This window comes from Melozone crissalis, unplaced genomic scaffold (genome assembly GCF_028551555.1).
Source record: "Melozone crissalis strain CALT ecotype California unplaced genomic scaffold, PUWL_Pcris_2 ptg000032l_1, whole genome shotgun sequence".
NCBI lineage: Eukaryota > Metazoa > Chordata > Aves > Passeriformes > Passerellidae > Melozone > Melozone crissalis.
In genome coordinates this window covers 1,538,737-1,559,567 of record NW_026535810.1, presented here as the reverse complement: position 1 = coordinate 1,559,567, position 20,831 = coordinate 1,538,737, and the positions used below count along the sequence as shown (strand labels likewise).

The following is a 20,831-nucleotide window of genomic DNA, read 5'->3' as shown; positions in this document are numbered from 1 at the left end:
ATCCTCTTGGAAAGAAAAATCCTGCCCTGCACACTGATTGCTTTGGTTTGGAAGCTGTGTTTCCAGAACAGCCAAGTACAAGAGTTTAACTCTCTGCCTTGAGCCAAGACCAGTTAGATTAATCCCTAGCACAGTAACGTAAAGACTTGGCAGTACTGATTCCCCAATATATTGGGTATTCCCTAGTACCCAACTATTCTGGGCTGGCTGCTCCCAGAAAGTTGAAGGTGCCTCCAATACACAGTTCAGTGCCTCCAAAGCTCGGTGTCTCACCCATTTCCTTGCCCCAAGCTGGGAGATCAGTACATAGAGCAGCTGCTCTCACTAACAAAGGCCATGTGTGCTCATTGTTCTACCTGACAACATCTGTAACACACAGAAGCAGTGTCAGTGCAATGCCCCAGGAGCTGCACCTCCACACTGTCCCAACACACACCTGCCACCCACTCTCCTGCAGCACTAACCTCTCAGCAATCAGGTTCTTCCCTTGCTTTACAAAATCTCCATGCACTTTCTGTATCAAGTGTACAGCACAGTCAGCCCAGGAGCCTCCTCCACACGATCAGCAGTGGGATGGTTGAGTCTCTTCATGCCTTGCAAAGGCAGCTGGTTTCCTGTTAATGACCACAGCCCCTGGGGTTGGGGACAGGCCCCCCAGTATGGCCCTTGTTAGCTGGTGGTCTCTGATGAGGCAGGAGGGAAACTCGTTTTGCTTCAACTTCATCCACACTGGAGGGCTGGAGGCTCGTTCTGCTGGAAGCTGGAATTCAACACTTCCTGCCACTCTATGGACCTCAGCATCTCACATGTGAAGCACAGTGGGCTGTGAAGGTTTCTGATGTTCTCATTCCTCCTACCTCACTTAAGGACAAAGAAATACCCTTCCCACTCAATCTCAGCTGTACTGAAACCTCTAATTCCACTTGCAAGGGTTTTCTAATACCAGATGAATGCACATTCAATCCAATCTGATGGCAACAGCCTCTTCACTGGCAGTGCAGATGTTGGTTTGTGCTTACTATGAAATGAATTCACATGGTAGTACAGCTGCCTCCTTTCTAATTATTTACACACTGTTCTAGACTGTCCTGAGGCCCAAGCTATTGCTTACTCAACAGAAATATAAATATTTTAAGTCTCTTGTCACATATAGGCAACTCTCATTTTAAATTCATGAGCAGCACAGGGAGGGGGCTAAGAACCTTCTCATTTGTTCTAAAGGGCTACAGAGAGGGTTGGCTGCAGGTACATGGTTATAAATGATTCAACAGATCATTTTTTGTTGATCTGTTATACCAAATAACAAAGCAAGCAAACTACCCAGGGAGTGTTCCTCAAACACAGACGAACAGATGAGAATCCCTTCAAATCATGGGGGGGGGGGGGCAATATCCTGTGTGCTCTTTGTGCCGATACCAGCGACACTCTGCGTCAACATAGGTGGGGTTTCCAGCCACTGTGCTTCCTCTTGGACCTGTATAAAGGTGCACAGTGCACACTCAGCTCCTCACTGGCGTCTCTATCTGTGCTGATTTACCTGCTTCAGCCCAGAAGACAAAGAGCAGAAATGGCATTCTCCGCCCGCAGCACCCAGTGGAGTACGAGCAGCCGTGTCCAGCCCTCTGCACCCAGTGTCAGCGGTCTGACCTCCAGGAAAATGTCCTTCCAGAAGATCCAGGCCCCCAGTGTCTATGGGGGAGCTGGGGGCTATGGCACCCGCATATCGACCAGCACCAGCTCTGGCCAAGGCCTGGGAGGGAGCCTCCAGCTCAGCATCACTGGGGGCGATGTGCTGCTCACCGGCAATGAGAAATCCACGATGCAGAACCTGAATGATCGCTTGGCTGCCTACCTGGAGAGGGTGCGCTCACTGGAGAAGTCAAACTCCCTGATTGAGAAGCAGATCAGGGAATGGTATGAAAAGAACACTGTAAGTGTAGGGCAGGACTACAGCTCCTACTTCAAAACAATTGAAGAACTCCGAAATCAGGTAAGAGATCATAGAGCCCTCCTTAAATATAGGAATTGCAATTATCAGTGAGATAGAGAATAAGCTATTGTAGAAAATGTACTTTTCCAATTTGTAATTGGGCTAGCTGGGAAGAAAAAGTTCATTTTTTATCAGCTACTAGTGACAGATTTTCAATCATTTGTAATACCAGATATATGCCTGCAGTTGTGAGTAATCTCATACCTGAAAAATCTGTGACTCAAAATTAACTAGTTCTATGATGTTTGCCTTAGGTGGCTTTAATTAGAGAAAGTACTAATGGTAATCTACATATTTAAATATAGTTTAGCAACAGTCTATTTCAAAGTGGTTTATTAGAAAAGAAGGGCAAGCACTCAGGAAAAAAATTAAAGATCACTACTTAAAATAGTAAATTTCCACTGGAAACAATGAAATATTCCCAACAATCAAATGACAGGTTTGTCAAGTCATGTTTCCAGAACTTCCTTCAGTCCTTTGTTTTTTATTTTTTATCAGTTCTACTTCCCAACATTTAAAAGCAGATCCCTTCAGAGAACAGTTCATCCTAACTATTTGATACACTTATTTTATGGCAGGACAATTTGTCTTTTAGACATCCCTAATTCCTGTCATGCACTTCAGATGGAATTTAGCTTAAAGCCAGCTGACCAACAGACAGCTGAAGTGAAGGAGGATGAAGCCCACTTACAGTATTCATTCCCAAGAAAGGATCAAGTGTGAATTTCTGTGCAAAGTCTCATTGCTTGTCCACCATTCCTTTTAGATTTCTGCTGCCCAGATGGAAAATTCCAGACTTGTCCTGCAGATCGACAATGCCAAGCTGGCTGCTGATGACTTCAGGCTGAAGTAAGTTCCATGATTTCATATCAATTCTCTATCATGCTCCTCTTATTTAGGAAAGCTTCCACTTACTGGAATCACTGCCAAGAAGTGAACATTTTCCAACTTAAATGAAAATTTCACACTGACTGTGGTAGTTACTGATTCTAACATTTACTCCAAACTTTGCATTCCAATGATGACAAAAGGCACTGTATTGTATAGGTTTGAGAATGAACACCTGCTCAGGCAGAGTGTGGAGAGCGACATCACTGGACTGCTCCATGTCCGTGACGACCTGACCCTGACCCAAGCTGACCTGGAGTCCCAGATTGAGAACATAACTGAGGAACTTGTTTTCCTTAGGAAGAACCATGAAGAGGTGAGAACAGCAGATCACTGCCATGGAGAGGGGTTTTGAGTGGCAAACAACCTCACTAGGAAGCATTTCTGTCCTTCCTGGAAGCAGCATAACCCTGTGTGACCCTAAGGGACATGCAAGCTGTCAGGGATCAAAGGCTGAACACTCCTTCATTCCAGGAATGAAGGAGTAAAGGTTTTCTCTAAGAAAATTTATGGTTCAGGAATTGCCATCCCAAAAGTACACAAATGGGAGCCATGACTTCTCACTCATTCCACAGATCCGGTTCTGAGGAAATAATTTTTATGATACATTTATCTATAACATTTATTGCTACCAAGTAGGTGAACTATTCTAAGATGAGGTGCACTAAACAGTATTTACAAGGTGATTAAGTTGCCTTGCCCCAAGGTACTACTGAGGATTAGCCCTATGTGTGTGGATGCTGAGTTTGTGTCCCATGCCCAGGAGTGACAGCTCCCTGCAGCTGGTGCTAACACAGTTCCCCTTGCTGCAGGAACGTGACAGGCTGCGCAAAGAGGCCAGCGGCTCTGTGAACGTGGCGGTGGATGCCGCTCCCGGCATTGACCTCGCAGCTATCATGGAAAACATGAGAAAGCAATATGAAGAAATGGCAGAAAAGAACCGCCAAGAAGCCAAAGAACATTTTGAAAAGCAGGTAAAGTCAACTGCTTAAACACCAGTAAGAATCTCAGTCATGCCTGGCTGCAGTTCACAGTCTCTCCATTCTCCATTCCAGACAGCAGAACTGAACCAGGAAGTTGCCCTCAATGTTGAGCGGCTGGAGGTGCAAAGGAAAGAGATCACAGAACGGAGACAGATCTGCCAGAACCTGGAGCTCGAATTACAGTCCCTGCTGAACATGGTAAATTACAAAAAGCAAAATAAGGACTGTGGATAGCAGAGAGTTACACAGAGGTGTAATAAACAGAGGATTAAAAGATAAATAGAGGAATGAGGGGTTTTACAATCAAAAGGTTATTTTAACAGAAAAATGTATCCTCTGAATAATGTGTCACTGTTCTTGCCATGCACTACAGAAACAGACCCTGGAAGCCTCTCTGGCTGAAACAGAAGCACGGTACAGTCACCAGCTTGACCAGATACAAGGAGCAATTTCCAATCTGGAGGCTCAGCTGAGGCAGGTCCGAGTTGACATGGAGGCTCAGAACAATGAATACAGCATCCTGCTGGACGTCAAGACTCGCCTAGAGATGGAGATTGCCACGTACCGCAGGCTGCTGGAGGGAGAGGAAACCGGGTGAGCACACACGTGGCTTTGTGTGTTGGTTTGGGTTTTGTGTCAAATCTGCCTCCCTCCAACTGCTTTGAGGTGGGGAAGTCCATTGTCCAGTTCTCAGCCACACAATCAGAGCAGGCTGCTGTTCAGGCTGGGCTAATGAAGCTGCTGTGGAATTTTAAGGTGGCTCTTCCAGCCTACAGATGGTCACTGTGAGCTGGGGAGTTGGGTACATGTTCACATGCCAGAACAACTGTAATGCAGTTTTTGATCAGCTTGTCTGTGTGGGTTAAGCAGAAAGTGGAACTTCCCCCCAGATTCTACCTGTTCAGCTGTTCTGGCTCAGGAACTAGAAGGAGTGTACCTGGCATTGCAGAGATCAGTCTGCAGATTAACTGTACCTACAGCTTATGCTTAGCAAGTTTCACTTCAACTGAGAGAACTCGTTTTACTGAGTTATCTTCTGATTCAATGTCTTGATGAAAGGGGATTAGCTGCCCTGATCAAACACACAGGAAATGCACAAGGATGTTCAATACATGAGTTGCCATATATTTACATTTTCTAATTTACAATTTGAACAGGTATTTAGAAGAGATGCCAACAGTAGAGGTGACTGAAAAAGGTATGTCCCACCAACTTCTTTCTGTTTTGATGGTGGCCTGTTGAAATGTTATGGAATGAAGAAGCCTGATATAAAACAGCAGATTCAGAGCAAATAATCAGCCAGTAGAATCTCACATCAAGAAAACAATCAACTGTTTGGTCATCCTATCAGGACTATACAAACCTGGGTTTATACATACAATTCAGGTGCCCAGTATAAAATCAGACTCATCTTACCCATTCTATGATTCTGTGAGTCCTCAGAGCCAAGAGAACCACAGAGAGTTACTGAATTCCCCTCTGGAGAACTGCAGAAGCATCTGCTTCTCCCTGCTAGCTGCACAGGGAGACTGATACTTCCAAGTAACATATCTAGTTTCATAGCAAAAATTTCCAATTTGGTGTAAGTCCACTCCAAGGTTTTAGGTCTACAAGTCTGTGCTAAACTGAAGCAAAATTATCAAGAGTGCTAGAGAGTTATTGAATCCAGTATGCAGTCTATGGGCAACATACTCAGTATCCAAAAGAGAAGCCACACCCCACACATTGCAAAAGTTACCTCAAGGACCTGTGTGTTGAAGATGCTTTTTGATATTTCCTCATGTAGCAGCAATATTACTCTGTCAGTGTACATTGCATTAAATTATTTCTCTTTTCAATTTCCTTAACAGAATCAAGTAAGTTTAAGAAGATCAAGACAATAGTTGAAGAGGTGGTTGATGGCAAGATTGTATCCTCTGAGGTCAGAGAGGTTGAAGAGAAGATGTAAATGGCACCAGCAGAAAAGATGCCTCTGAGTTCCATGGAGCTGATGCCAAAATGAAAAGGGTTATAAAGAATCTGATCTAATTCACTCTTAACCCCAGATGGATTAAAAAATGCCAAAATCTCAAATCTGTTGTTGTTGTTGTTTTTGTGGGGGAGCATTAATAAAAATCTGTAAGTCACAACATAGAAGACTTTAGGTTTACTTCTATAGTGACTAAGTACCTTGATGGAAAAAAATGAAATCAGCCTGGTATGAATGTATAATTGCTTCCAACACAGATAAAAATGGAAGTATTAGGTTTTTAAAATGCATTAAGGCATCAGTTCAGCACGCCTTTTCTGAATGTGAACTCCCACTCAAACATAAAGCAGCTTCACTTCATTAACACCTGATTTTCAAATACATAAGAAGTGTCAGTTTGCTTTTCATAATATATTAATGTGAAAAAATAAAATGAAGAAGCCTACTTGATATTTTTCACATTCTGTGAATGACTATGTCACCAGGGACTATGGCAAGCTAAGATATTTTATGGATAAAAATATATTTCAAATTATCTCCCTCTCTCTCAAACCTTCCTGTGCCAATAATGTTCTGTGTCCCATAGGGAGGCCCCTGTGCCACACCTGGATTCTCAGTCCCAGGAGTTTACATTTTCCTCTTGAGAACATAAACACACAAAGCTCTTCCCTATGAAACCTCACCTGTCCAGAGCTATGTACTGTACATAAACAGCTGCCAAAGAACTAATCCTCTGCTTTCACTGCCCCGAGTCACTGAGACCAGGCTATCAGCTCATTTCCACACAAATGCTTTACTTACACCTTTGATCTTCCGCTCTTTTCTGCCCCAAAAGAACCCCTTGCTCCTGAGTGCGGATAAATCAAAAATTGACACATTTCACTTGACAAATCCAATTATATAAGTAAGCCAGGACAAAGGAAAAACGATTTTCCATTTATCAAAATGACTTCAAAAGAAAAATATACTGCCTTGGGAGGGTTCCCATGCCCAAACCTGCACCCAGAAGCACTACATTTGATCTTCAGATTTGTATTATAGAAAGCACCAAATACAGAAATCAGATTTCTTATTTTGATATAACAACAAACTATTTAGCCCACAGAAAGGTCAGTTCCAGCTCTGAAGTACAAACTCTATATGCTATAGACTACAAGTATATCACTGAGGTATTTCAGTGATGAAAAGGGTTAGGGCACAAACCCAATTCCAAATCCTATTTGGTATATTTATATTTTCATATTAATGATCACCCTGCAGCTCACTGAACATCCATGTGCCCTTGGACACCTGATGGTCACTTTTCTTACTTCTTAAGCATCCAGGGGCACTAATCCAGCAAAGGCTCCTGGCTGAAGAGCATTATGAAAAGACATTCCGGCCACACAGGCTGAGAAGCAGGGATCAAAGGGATCACTCTGCTGACTTAGCAAACTCCTGTAAGAACAGCCCCAAATGCAGGAAGCACTGCATCTGCAATGACAAAACAATTATTTAGGAGGGATTTAAATGCGAAAAGAACTTTTTATGCTCCATTGCACATGGCAGAACACAATCGTGATGTCTCAGCTCCACTCCACCCATTTCCCCTCATACAAATACCTGGAGGGCACCAGATTTCCACTCCCATTGGCAATTTTGGTTGGCACATATCATTTCGGTTGGTCAGAACATACTAAACCGACATCTCCCCCAAAGAGGAGGGAGAGAGAGAGTGAAAGCTCTCCCCAGGAGGTGGGGACTCCTCCTGAAACACCCACTGCTGTCCCTATAAAGCTGCCCCTGCTCCTGCTCTGCTCTCTGTTGTATCCTGCACGGGGCAGACCCAGGCACCTCGAGCACCATGGCCCTTTCCGTGCGCACGAGCGGCGGGTCCCGGCAGTTCTCCTCTCGCAGCGGAATCGGAGGGGGATCTCTGAGGATGTCCAGTTCTGGTGGTGGAGGAGGCTTTGGTGGCAGTGGGCTTGGCTATGGTGGGGGGTCTGGTGGAGGCTTTGGTGCAGCTTCTCTGTTGGGTTCAAGCTCTGGCTTTGGTGGGGGCTTTGGGGGCAGCTCAGGTGCAGGACTGGGGAGCAGCTTAAGCAGTGGCTTTGGTGGAAGCTATGGAGGTGGTTTGGGTGGTGGCTATGGAGGCGGCTTAGGCAGTGGGTTTGGGGGAGCTTTGGGAAGTGGTTTTGGCAGCAGTTCAGGTGCTGCTTTTGGAAGTGGCTTTGGTGGTGGCTTAGGGACTGGTTTTGGGGGTGGGTTTGGCCCTGCTGGTGCTGGGGATGGTGGCATTCTTTCTGGCTCAAAAAAAGAGACAATGCAGAACCTCAACGACCGTCTGGCTGCATATCTGGACAAAGTGAGGTCCCTGGAGGATGCCAACACTGAGCTGGAGCGCAAAATCCGTGAATGGTATGAGAAAAATGGCCCTGGCACTGGCACCCCTGGATCTGGGAATGACTACAGTAAATTCTACCCCCTCATTGAAGATCTTCGAAATAAGGTAGCAAAGCAATGTATTTAATGTATCTTCATAGTTGTAACTCACTTAACAGCATTAATGAAAATAACAAATTTCTTTCAGCAACCAGGAGCACATTTATCCTTTGGTACTGACACTTGCAGTGACCTCTGTCACCTTGCACTGGTGACGTGGTGAATTGTTCCTGTACATTAAAGCAGTTCTGTAGCTGTGATTTGTCTAATCTGAATACAGGAGAAGGCAGTGATGGAATGCAGTTCTACAAACCCTTGTAGAACACAAAGTTTAAAGCCATTGCAAAGCCATGAAGCCTTTGGGCTGTAACATCATTCTCTGAACACTGTACTCTAGATCATCAATGCAACCATCGACAACGCGAGGATCATTCTGCAGGTCGATAATGCCAGACTGGCTGCTGATGACTTCAGACTGAAGTAAGGATATCTTAATGTTATAAAAACTCCTTAAGGAAAAAATTCTTTTGTACTAAAAATCTCTTTCTTTGTAGAATACTTGTAGTATAATTATTAAACAGTATTATAATAATTATGTGTATTAAGTTTTCAAATTAAAGCTAAAATAAAACACATTAACAGTCTGCATTTGACTTCACTAGCCATGTAAAAAATAATATTTAATCCCTTTATGCATAGATATGAGAATGAAGTGGCTCTTCGGCAGAGTGTGGAGGCTGACATCAATGGTCTGCGCAGAGTCCTGGATGAGCTGACCATGACCAGGGCAGATCTGGAGATGCAAATTGAAAGCCTGAATGAAGAACTGGCTTATCTCAAGAAGAATCATGAAGAGGTAATTTTTTTCCTATGTGAATTGATAACAAGATACATGAAATTGTGAAACATCAAATTACTCCCTTATTTAAGCCAGTGGGAGTTCCTGGTTCTGTTTGCTGTTAATTTTTGAGTTTGCTGAAAGAGTATGACAAACAATCTACAGATCCTTGTTGAAACAGAATTTGTATCATGTATATTTCTTTACATATATTTTGGTATAACTATTTTGTCTTCTATTAACAGAACCTTCTCTTTATTTTCAATGTCTCCAGGAGCTTCAGGGCATCCAAAGCAGTGAATTTGGCCAAGTCAGTGTGGAAATGGACGCTGCTCCAGGGACTGATCTGACCAAGCTTCTGAATGATATGAGAGGACAATACGAAGTCATTGCCGAGCAAAACCGTAAAGAGGCCGAGGCGTGGTTCAATGAAAAAGTAACAACCAGAGAGAGCAAACTCAGTGAAATGCATGGGAAAATGAGTTCAATACTTGGAACAGTAAAATTATACCCCATTCTTCCTTGTCATTTCAGAGTGGGGAGCTGAAAAGGGAAATCTCCACTCACACTGAGCAGCTCCAGTCAGGAAAGAGCGAGATCACAGATTTGAAAAGGACTCTCCAGAGCTTGGAAATAGAGCTGCAGTCTCAGCTCGCCATGGTACGTTCTGGGAAGCTGCTGACTGCTCAGAGCCAATTCAGCAACTTCAAAAGTCTTTTTAGACCTAATCCTATTCCATAGAATTGAGGATTTGCATTTCTTTCCGATGAAATCCTATATTCTTTTAGTTCCTAAATAGCAGCAATATATCTAACTGGATTGCAAAGAGCATGTCACAAAGCAGATGAGTTTTACATTATATTTAGGGAAGTGACAAGGGAAAGTTTTCAAAAAGAAAATACAACCTTCTGAGTAGTGTAGCTGTGCTCACTCCCTTAAACTACTTCAGTTGGTTTTGTTAAGGGATTCTTTTCCTTAACCAGAGATTATTTAATATCTTTACACAGAAAAAATCCCTGGAAGACACTTTAGCAGAAACGGAAGGTGGTTACTGCGCTCAGCTGTCACAAATCCAAATGCAGATCGGGAACCTGGAGTCGCAGCTTTTCCAGGTCAGGGCTGACATGGAGCGCCAGAACGCGGAGTACCAGCAGCTCCTAGACATCAAGACTCGTCTGGAAATGGAGATTGAAACCTACCGGCGCCTGCTGGATGGAGAGTTTGTGTAAGGAACTGCTTGACACAAAATATCTCCTTGCGTTTATTTTCTGTAGCAAAATCCTTTCCAGGAAAAAAAGAGGTGAAAGAAGTGGAACATTCTCCAAGTGACAATAAGGCACATAAAGTGATCTGAAATATCAGTGTGACTGAGGAGAGTGAGCCATTCTGCTCACTATTTATATAACCTATCAATGTCACCATGAAAAGGGAATTTATCCTGATCCTATCACACATCCTGCAATAGTGATGTCTCTGATTCCCTTTTTAGGGGTGCTGGACAGGCAGTTACACTTGAAAGCTCATCCCTGACAGGGTCCAAATCTCAAACACAATCACTGGACTCTTCTCAAGGTAGGTAGAACTTGATTGAATAATATTTTGTTTCTAAAGTCATTCTTACAAATCAAATAATACATGTTATCCTGTTTAACTACATCAGAGAGTTCATTAAAATCAGAAGCCAGCTGGAAAGGAAAAGGGGGTACCTGGTCATGTGCTGCTTTGGTTTATCATTTTTAACACATTGATAAATATTCTTTGTTTTGTTCATGATGTTTAGATCCAACCAAAACTAGAAAGATCAAGACAATTGTCGAAGAAGTGGTAGATGGAAAAGTTGTTGCATCCCACGTTAAGGAAGTTGAAGAGAAGATATGAGGCACAATCTGATGTGGCAAAGAATCCATTTGCTCCCAGCCAAAATGGATAAATAACTTTATTCTTTTGTATGAAGTGATAAAACATTTGGCTTTGTACTCAGAATCTTTTAGATAAGACAAAGTTGGCACTTTCATTCCTTGCAGACATACATTTCCTGCTTCACTCTATCAGCCTTACCTGTATGATTTTCATTGTGCTCTTTAAAAATATCATCAAATCTCTGTTCAATAACCAGAAATATGAAGCACACATTTAATCAGAATTGCCTTTTTATAATCTTTAGTAATCAATAGATAAAATAATTTTGCTGTTCTAATCTAATTTTCCAGTTTTCCTCCCTAATAAAAAGTACTCACAAGCTTTAATGTATTAGTCTCCCTTTATTCTCCACGACCCCCTGCAGCTGTGTGGTGAACCAGCAATAAAATATGAACACTGAAAGCAGCTAGAATTCAAAGTTCCATAAGTCCTAGGAAAGATGCAACTGCTTACACCTGCCTACCTTTAGCCTCCAGGAATCTCATAGCCAAGTGTTCCCTTTACACCTGAAAAAAAATAGAAAAAGAAAGCATTAGTTTATACCATCCCAAGTGCAATACCTTGTGTTTGTCTGATGGATTCCTAATTGTTTTCTTATGTAACTGTTCTCATCCCATCAATGACAAACACTGACAATATTTTGGATTTAGAACTACACAGAACAAGGATAATTAAGACACTTTTAGAAAAGAGAGTGGACAACAACTGGAAGACAGTCAGCTAAAGAAAAGAAAATCCAAACACAGGATCCTTTCACATGTGCCAACAGACACAGCCAAGAACAGGGAAGCCTTTTTACAGCAGGAGACTTTTAAGTGGTACAATACTTTGACTTTAAAAAGATGTGTGTCTTATGAAAGTTTACTGCCTGTTTTATTTATATTCTCATTTAGAGCCAAAAATGCATTTCTCTTTTTGCTAAGTTTTAAATTTCTATTGAAATTGAAATTTTTTAAATGCATATCTCGTATTATCCACTACTGAAAAAAAAATAAACAAGAGGTATAAGGAAATAGGTAAGAGCCACTCTTAGCAGACAAGAGCATTGGGATCACACAGTGCTCCAGTGAGCAGGAAATGAAGAAGCACAGCACACCAGACAACCTGTGCTGGACCTGCCTGGGAGCTGCCAGGAAAGGGGAAGAACCCCACATACTTTGTGTGTTGTGTGTATTGAGCGCACCAACACCTGGCACAGGTTCTGAAACACCATCAGAGACAACCCAGACCCTTTTCCTGACAGCAGTGATGTGTCCGAAGTGTACATTCACCAGAACTTTGCCCTCTGGAGAAGAGGAGCCAAAGCCCTTACCACAAGTTGCACCAGCACTACTCACCACCAGAAGTGCTGGTTCCTCTCCCTCCTTGTGGTGTTTCTGCCCACAAAAGAGGATGCCCAGGAGCCCAGCTCGTTTCTGAAATGGGACAGTCCTCAACAGAGGCTCAGGTCAGACCTGGAAGCTTCATCTCACTGAGTCTCAACTACCTTCAGGGCTGGAAATTCTGTGACATCCCTAACAATGGTGGAGGCACCTGCCAGTGACACTGCCAGCAACCCAGCTGTGCTGCTGGAAAGCTCTGCCTTTCCATGTCCTCTTGCCAGAACACTTCATGCTGGGCAGCTGCAACTTTATCCTTTGCTTTCTCTCTCTTACCCTCACATTTCTGAGGTTATAAAACCCCACAGTTACAGCATCACAAAAACCATTAAGACGTTGATATATTAATTTAGGCGCTTAATTTAGCAATAGTTATTTCAGTGCTATCCTTTGCTGCAGTAACCTGCTGCCAGGACGGGCTGACAGGCTCTGAGCCCCCTGCACTCCCCAAATTGGGCCGCTGCCGCTTTAACGGCCCCGCGGCCGCAGCCCCGCGCCGCCGGCAGCGGAGCCGGGAGCCGGGGAGGATGGGAGGAGGAGGAGGAGGAGGATGGAGCCGGCTCGGCTCCGCCGAGAGATCAGGGCAAAGTATGAATCGCTCATCACCCGAAATCAGATAAAGACCGTCAGCTCAGCAAGGACGCAGGTAATGCCTCCTCACAGCCACACACCTTGCAGAGTACGGAGCCATTCCCTGGCCGTACAGTTCCTCCCGCAGCCTCTATGAGGTACAGTAATTCCTTTCAATGCAGCAGATTTTCGGGGAAGGGACGTGGATTTTACCGCAGTAAGATGTGAACTAGAAGAATCGGAAGTAGATTTTGTCAAGGGTATGGATTCACGCTGAACGAATGCTGTGTAATTCATCAGGATGCTTTCTGTCCCTGCAGCCGGGCTATTGCTGGGATTTAAGGGATGATGACATAGGCTGTAACAGGGTAACCTCTAGCTCCATGTACTTATCTCAGAGGAAAAAAGAATCCTGAAGAGCATCCTTTTATATACAGCAATCTTTGCCATTTTTAGCCCTCTGCTAAAGTACACTGTACCTTTGCAGGAACTATTTTCTATTGCTCACAGTAAAAACTGTTTTGCTCTTCAGCAAATATCAATTCTCCCATCCAGCTTGATTAAATGTTACCAACACACAATGCTGCTGTTAGGGATTTACATACAAGCAGCTCTAAACCCAGCTGAAATCAAATAGCAAAACAATTTTGAGCCACCAAATGTAAAGAAATTCGGGGGGAATCAGGAATTCTGTCACCTTGTAGTCAGGTATTGCAGGGATCCCAGAGGTTTGTTTTAAGGACAGGCCAGGCGCTGCTGCAGCCTGGCTGACCCAGCAGCAGTGCCAGACACACGGCAGCTGCACACCCGACAGGGAAGCCAAGTTTATCTCTGTGCTGGCACAAAGCAGCCAATGCACATTGGTTTGATCCTGTCACATAAATTCTGCAGTACCCAGGCAAGGAAGGGGAAGCAAAGAACATTGGGGGGTCACTTGTGGATGAAACAAACCTAGATTTTCACCAAAATGATCAGCTGGTAAAGTTGCAATAGGTCAGTATGTACAGGGGAACTGAACCCTTATTTTCCGTAGTTCATAAGACTTGAATTAAAGAGATTATTTTCTTAAAGTCAATGTCATCATAAGGGCCTGCATAAAGCAGCAAAATATGTAAAAGAGCAAGTGCTGTTTCAAAGGCTTAGGGCATCTTCACCACTAGCAGAGAAACTCAGAATCAAAAAAGCAAAATAACTTCTGTAAGCCAAGCAATCATTCTGGAAGTTACATGCAGGAACATATTATCAAAATCAAAGATAAGTCTAAATTTAAAATGACCTCACACACGATCAGGAGTGGTTTTAAAAAACTATTATCAACAGGATAAAAGGAAAAAAACCCAAAACTCTGAAATCAAAAATGCATTAAAATCAAAGCACCTTATTCAAACTTGGAAGCTTGAACCATCTGCAACTCCTCTAAGTCCATTTACTCCAGAGGTAAGGTCTCAATACAATTGTTTAATTTGTATGAGAATTCCTCTAGGACAAAGGTGCCAGGGATAGAGATGTGGCCAACCATTTCCATCAAACACAGTGAGATAAAGGCTTTCTCTCTACACAGTACAGAAAATATTAACTCCTCACTGTGACCTTTCACACATTTATACAATTCTTAACAAAAATTCCAACCAGACTATTTTATGTGACAATTTATTATTGTTATTTGAATATTTTTAATATGGTTGTCTTTTGTATATCCCCTGTAGTTAGAAGAAGGTACCAGTAAAAGAATGGACAAAGATGCAGAAGCACTAAAGGCAGCCAGAGCAGAACTGTGTGAAGCCCGACGACAGTGGCACCACATGCAGGTGGAAATCGAGTCTCTCCATGCTGTGGTAAGAGTCAGAAATGAAACTTGAAATCTCACAGAAAAAAGGAGTCTTGTCCTTGATGTAAACTATCCCACAGTCAATTCCTGTGACAGTCACAGCCACCATACTGCAGAAATCCTTCATCTGGGGGGCTCCAGCTCCTCACAGAGCCCTCGCTCACACACACTGACCCAGCACATGTTCTGGAGCAGGACCTGCCACTCCAGACACGTGTGGTGTCCTGTTTTCACACCTCTCAAGCATATATTTGCATGATAACTCCTCACCAAGCTCCAGCTCATTCTGCCTTACCAATTCACAGCATGTTTATGACTTTTTTTTAATGTGTGGACGAGATTTATCAATTCATTTGTGATAAAATGTCAGCCATTTGCTCAATTCAGTAGGACAGAAAAACTCCAAGAGCACACAGACACTTCATACAGCACTGAGCTGGACATTGTTTAACTGTAAAATCAGAGATCTGTAAGCTCAAGGCAGTGGATTGCTGTGCAAGACATGGCTACACTTTCATCTGATTTTAAATTACCACAGATTTTACTAGAAAAGTTCTCAGCCGAAGTATTACCTTGAAATACTTTGACTCCTGTCCTTAAAGAATAATCTTACAAGAACTTATGTAAAAATACAGTTTGTTAATGAAACCATGTATGTCTGTAACATCTTTGCACACAAACTTTCCAAATCTTAAAATATGACTTCAATTTCACAGGAAAAGGGTTTGGAACGTTCACTGCGGGCCACGGAGCAGCAGTACCACATGCAGCTACAAAATTTGGAAGGTGAGATTGAATGCTTGGAGAAAGAGTTGTTGGAAGTGAGAAGAGGAATTGAGAAACAGCTTCGAGAGCATGAAATCCTCCTGAACACGAGGATGAAGCTGGAGGAGGAGATAGCGACATATCGCAGTCTGTTGGAGCAAGAAGAGAGCAGGTACTCGCTGCTTGGAGAAAAAGATCTCATCTCACATTTGTCTTCCATTTCTGAAGGTCTCAAATAATCAGAATTTTAAATACATGAGCTAAATATTAAAAAAATACAGTATAAAATCTTAGAAAAGGTTTCATTATAAAGTAGCTTCAGTGAGTGGGGAGTTTCTGGTGCTCAGTGTCTCACACACATGGCAGAGAGCAGCTCAGTCACTGCAGCCTCACTGTGGGTCACTGGGATCCTGTGTCCCCTCAGGTGTCACAGCACATGGGGACAGCCCACACACGTGAAGTGCTGGGCAGGGAGTCCCTGTCTCACACCAGGACAGACCCCTGCAGGAAACTGCACCGATATTGTCAGACACTTCCTCCAGCTCTAGGCACAGAATTAGAAATCCCAACAAACAGTTACCACGATCAAAGAGAGCTTCTCACGATTCTCACACTTTTAAATTTATCACAGCTGTTCATAGGACAAGTTAGGAATTAAAGTAATTCAATACTACTAGATGCCTGTAATCTTTTTTTTTTTTGTTTTTTTGGCAGGTTCCGTTGCTCAATACCTGCCCAGAAGGATGACAAAAAACCCAGCACTAGCAAGATCACCTTTATGCTGCCTTCAGGTGAGTTGTTTCAGGCACCTTGTCCTTAAGGGATTTCGGTCCTAAGTGTTCACAATTACTGACAAACTCCTGAATATTAAAAAAGGACCTTTTCCAATGCATGGGAAATACCTCCAGGTCCTGTGTACTACCCTTGCTCACTTATACCTGCATATTCTTTTACAGAGGATGTAAAGAAGCACAAACCAAAGAAGGTGGAGCTGATGACAAAACAAGCAATCCTAGATGGAAACATCATGAAGGAAAGTGCTGAAGCTCATGGCACTGTACAGTAAGATAAACAGGAATTTCACAAAATAACAATTGGAAGGAAAGGGTGGAGGTTACGTTTCAGCAGCTTTGAATTTTCTGTTATATCGTGCCCACATGGCCCAGGAGCTTCAGAAGCACTGAGAGCTCCTGAAGGTGCACTGAATGGCAGTGTTTAACAATACATTACATTTAAAAGTTCTTTTTATTAACATTGGCATCATAAGCAAACAATACCATGCTGGTGCTTCTGATTTGTAATTTCTATTTCTGTTAAGAATGAAACTATGAATAATTCATCTCACTAAGGCTGAAAGCAAAGAGCCCAGACCACATTTGGGAAGTCCCTCTGGGGCATATTTATGCACATAAATTTAGGCTCAGCTGCTCCAACTTGCTCCTTGGAAACTCCTACGTTTCCCCAAACAGGAGAGGGAGAGCCTGGCTCCCAAGCAGGCATGTCAAAGTCTGTAAGGATGTGTTATTCACCTGAAATTACTTTTAATAGTATTGGATTGACTCAATTTTTTTTCCCTCCTGCTCTTTAAGCTTTTTTGTAGAGTAATTTAATGTTACCTTTAAACACACTGTAGTGGGCCATTCCTAGCACTGAACCACAATCAGCTGCTGAAACAAATTAATGTCAGTGTAAGGTCCACCAGCCTCACCCCATAGGTGACATTTATTTTTGTGCAGGAGCTTTGTTCATCACACACTCAGATCTGCACAGAGCTACTCTGCTGGGTGCAGTGTACTCAGCTGGGTGAGGCCCCAGAGCCCAACTTTCAGATCTGAATTCTGACACACACACAGAGCATTGAATCAACAGGATTTGGGTGCCTCAATATTCCTGCATCAGCCTATTTTACTTCAGCCCTTTTTTCTCTTTAATGTAATATAGCTCCACATTCTGAGGTTTGAGCCTAAACTAGATTTTCTCCTCCCTATTCTGAAGGTTTTCAGATGCAGGAATTCTGTCCTGCCCACTACAGTACTGAGGTTTCTTGCAAAATTTTTGAGCTTGGATTCCAAACTTTCTCCTTGGAAACAAACTGCCTAAAGTATTTGGAGCAGTGGTTTCGTAGCCATGTCTACCTAAAAGCACAAAAACAAGAACATAATGAACCCTCACCCTTTATTTAGCTTCTTTGGAGAATGAACCTGGAAAAAAAAAGACACCACTGCTATCTCAGTACATATAAAATAACTCTTTATGATGCCATTTCTCTCTGTTTTAAAAACAGTTCTGAAGATAAGTAACTAATACAGCCTAAAAAATCATAAATCCATTTTCTTTATTGTTTCAGGACAGAAAAAGTGGATGAAGTGATCAAGGAATGGGAAGGTTCTTTCTTTAAGGACAACCCTCGCTTAAGGAAAAAGTCCGTTTCCTTGCGCTTTGATCTCCACCTGGCAGCCACAGAGGAAGGGTGCTTGCACACAAAAAAGAAAACCCTCCCTGACATTGAAGTCAGGCTGGTGATGAGGAGATCCTGCAGCATCCCATCCATCAAACCTTAACTCAGCCAATTCCCTCAGAGTGCATCCCCAAGGGGCTCTGGAAATAAGCAGTACATGGACTCCCAGGGCTGCTGTCTGCTACAGCCACAACAGCTCACCCAGCACTTGGATCAATACAATCAAACCATTCAAGTCCTTTAAAGGAAAGGGGGTTCCAATTCCAAGAAACCCAACTTCTACTGGTTTTATACTCTGGGTACAGCCCTTTCATATTCTCATTGTTGTTGTTTTGTAGAATTTCACCAAATATTACAAGAATTTATAGTTTGACATATTCTGCCTTTGTAAAAGAGAACTTGTTTTCTCTTTCCAAAAATGAGAAATGCCTATTTGCTTCTCTTAATTATTCAATATTCCATTCATATAATGACTGGTGAATCCTTGCAATAATTTATATCACAGCTGTCATACTTCTAGAAATATATTTTAAAATAATTCTTTCTAACAGCAAAAATTACATACGAAAATACTCTTTAAATACATGAACTATTAACAAAGAGTTTTCTTTTAAAAGTGGCTAGTATTTTTAAATTCCTTTTTTTCAGGCAACAACTGAGCAAAAATGTCTTTACATCCATTTTAAAAGTGTTGTTACATGCAGTAACATTTTAGCCATATTGTTCAACTGATTTTGAAGCAGTAATTTCCCCTGAAAAATCAATCATTTTCTTATGTGTCCAAACACACCCTTGTACTACAAGTCTTTTAGTCAAGGCAAATGAAATTACTCTCTAATTGTTCAAAAGGGAGGAGTCAACCATTTGAATGCTGGTATTCCATTAATTTTGTTTATAATAACAATGTGTATTAAAATATCTTCAACAAATTCCTCTTCTGCCAAACACTACAGGTGAGTGATGCTGTTGATCTAATCCATGTGACAAGTCACTGTTACACCAGGGTACAACTGTTACTACTTCAAATTGACTGGGCAATATAAGGGCTACAAATTCAAGTACAATTCAACCAGACCCCTCAAAAACCACCCACTCCTACCCAAAGTAGCTGTGGGCAAACACAAACCCCAACAGAAACCCTGCACTGGTACACAGAGGAACAGCCATCCTTCTCTAAAACCTTACAGGACAAATTTCAAACAAAGACTCAAACAAGATTGTATGAAGCTGGCCATGATTGTTTGTGAGGATTCTGAAGAGGATGGATGTCACAGGTGCCACTGGAACACAGGGACTGCTGGGGCTCAGAGTCTGGAGAATCCACACACAGGATTTGCTGGATTGCAGCAGCATGTAAAGGATTGATTTCAGTGTCAGTATCTGCCTTATTACTTATGGCATGTGTACAAAAGTGATACTGCAGACTCTTTCAGAGTTAATTTATGCTTCCATCCTTTGCTCATGGTAAGAACAATGCATTGATATTGCCCTGTCCTGTCTGTACTGTATCAAACTCGCTAATTATCCTTAACCTGAATCATGAGCTGATGTTGTTACCACTTGAGTACTTGGCATCCTGAATGTATCAGCCTGCTCCAGTATTTTCACTATGCAGCTTTTTTTTTGTGCTTAGACTCTGTACATTTTACAATACTTGAATTTAAACTAAGTTTTAATTGCTTTAAGGCACTTTAAACAGGGATACGAATTTACCAAAGTAAATGATAGTACTACAATAAAAAAAAGTATTAAAATGGAGTTTGTCCATTCATATTTTTTGTGTGTCAATGTCTTCTCCTTAAGTGGAAAGGAGTAAAAGAAAAATGCAAAAAAGAAGTTACAGATAGGAAAATCTGTAGCACTGTAACAAGTGTTCTCTAAGATCCTCTCTGCAATTAGAAAGACACAAATTCCCTCAGAATCTTTACTATAACATGTGTGTATCTTTCTGCTACAAAACTTACTCTTTTTTCCTGGTAAATCCAGTCACCCTGGCTATTTTCTTCATGTGTGACTTCCTGATACTGACTTCAGTAGCTTCTGCTACTCTAGGCCTGGTTCAAGTGGACATTCTGGTTTTAAATAAGATTTTCACCTCTTTCAGTAAGTCCCTATTTTTGCATTATTCACAAATTCCATCTCTCAAAATGCAAAGAAGTCTCTTTTGTTCACAAAGTAGTGAAATTCCACAAGTGTCAGGGTGAACTCCACATGGGCATCAAATAATAACACCTCACCCTCATTTTTAGGTCACTTTAGCTGAATTTAAAAAAAAAAAGCTGAATTTTAAAAAAAAGTTAACACTGAAGCTTAATACTGTGGCAGAGAATGCTTCATTTCTGTGGTTCTAATTAAATCCAGACCAGCTGAGCCTCTGCCAACCAGCACCTGCACACGGCTGATGTAAAAACAAGTTTTATTGTCTCAATCTACTTCCCAGTGAATGTCTGTCCTCATTCCAGAGCTTATGAAACTGCTGGTAATTAAAACAGTTGGGTAAGAATCAGTTTTTACATCCCCCCTGGTGAGCATGGTGCAGTATAAACAATTCCATTAAATCAGTAAAACTACTCATATATTGTACAGGATATTAAAAAGTGTACGCTGGCAAAACCTTTCACTGTCACAAGATGGAATCGAGGTAAAGAGCATAGAAAGAAAAAAAGGGGAATAAAACAAAGTAAGAAATACACTGATGGCTTTGAAAACACATAATGATTGAGAAGTATTAGTGTGGAATGTGAGTTTCCATAAATGTACTTGAACACCACAATAAACAATTCAGTTTTAAAAATAAATACATTTGAAATAATTAAAATTTT

The 20,831-nt window shown here is 42.0% G+C and overlaps 3 protein-coding genes across 5 annotated transcripts; all 3 read left to right on the top strand.

Moving 5' to 3' along the window:
- The first annotated feature begins 1,567 nt into the window (after positions 1–1,567).
- On the top strand, positions 1,568–5,809 carry KRT20 (keratin 20). Of its 3 annotated transcripts, XM_054281432.1 has the most exons (8): positions 1,568–1,990; positions 2,757–2,839; positions 3,038–3,194; positions 3,691–3,852; positions 3,934–4,059; positions 4,235–4,455; positions 5,019–5,059; positions 5,712–5,809. In XM_054281432.1, the coding sequence occupies exons 1-8, from the start codon at positions 1,568–1,570 to the stop codon at positions 5,807–5,809; spliced, it is 1,311 nt and encodes a 436-aa protein (XP_054137407.1). The 3 variants fall into 3 exon arrangements, with proteins under 3 accessions (XP_054137407.1, XP_054137408.1, XP_054137406.1); XM_054281433.1 differs by lacking the exon at positions 5,019–5,059 and having other exon boundaries at positions 4,235–4,449; positions 5,692–5,809; XM_054281431.1 differs by lacking the exon at positions 5,019–5,059 and having other exon boundaries at positions 5,668–5,809.
- Positions 5,810–7,868: 2,059 nt separating this feature from the next.
- Positions 7,869–10,967, top strand: LOC128940130 (keratin, type I cytoskeletal 12-like). Its single transcript, XM_054281434.1, is given in 8 exon segments — positions 7,869–7,978; positions 8,036–8,318; positions 8,649–8,731; positions 8,951–9,107; positions 9,364–9,525; positions 9,624–9,749; positions 10,097–10,325; positions 10,840–10,967. Coding segments are annotated over 7 exon segments (1,071 nt in total). The 5' UTR covers positions 7,869–7,978; positions 8,036–8,132.
- A 1,955-nt stretch (positions 10,968–12,922) lies between these two features.
- Positions 12,923–19,315, top strand: KRT222 (keratin 222). The gene is made up of 6 exons (XM_054281508.1): positions 12,923–13,034; positions 14,665–14,793; positions 15,503–15,723; positions 16,266–16,342; positions 16,508–16,613; positions 17,899–19,315. Exons 1-6 carry the CDS (start codon positions 12,939–12,941, stop codon positions 18,110–18,112), a joined length of 843 nt encoding a protein of 280 aa, XP_054137483.1. The 5' UTR covers positions 12,923–12,938; the 3' UTR covers positions 18,113–19,315.
- Positions 19,316–20,831: the final 1,516 nt, after the last annotated feature.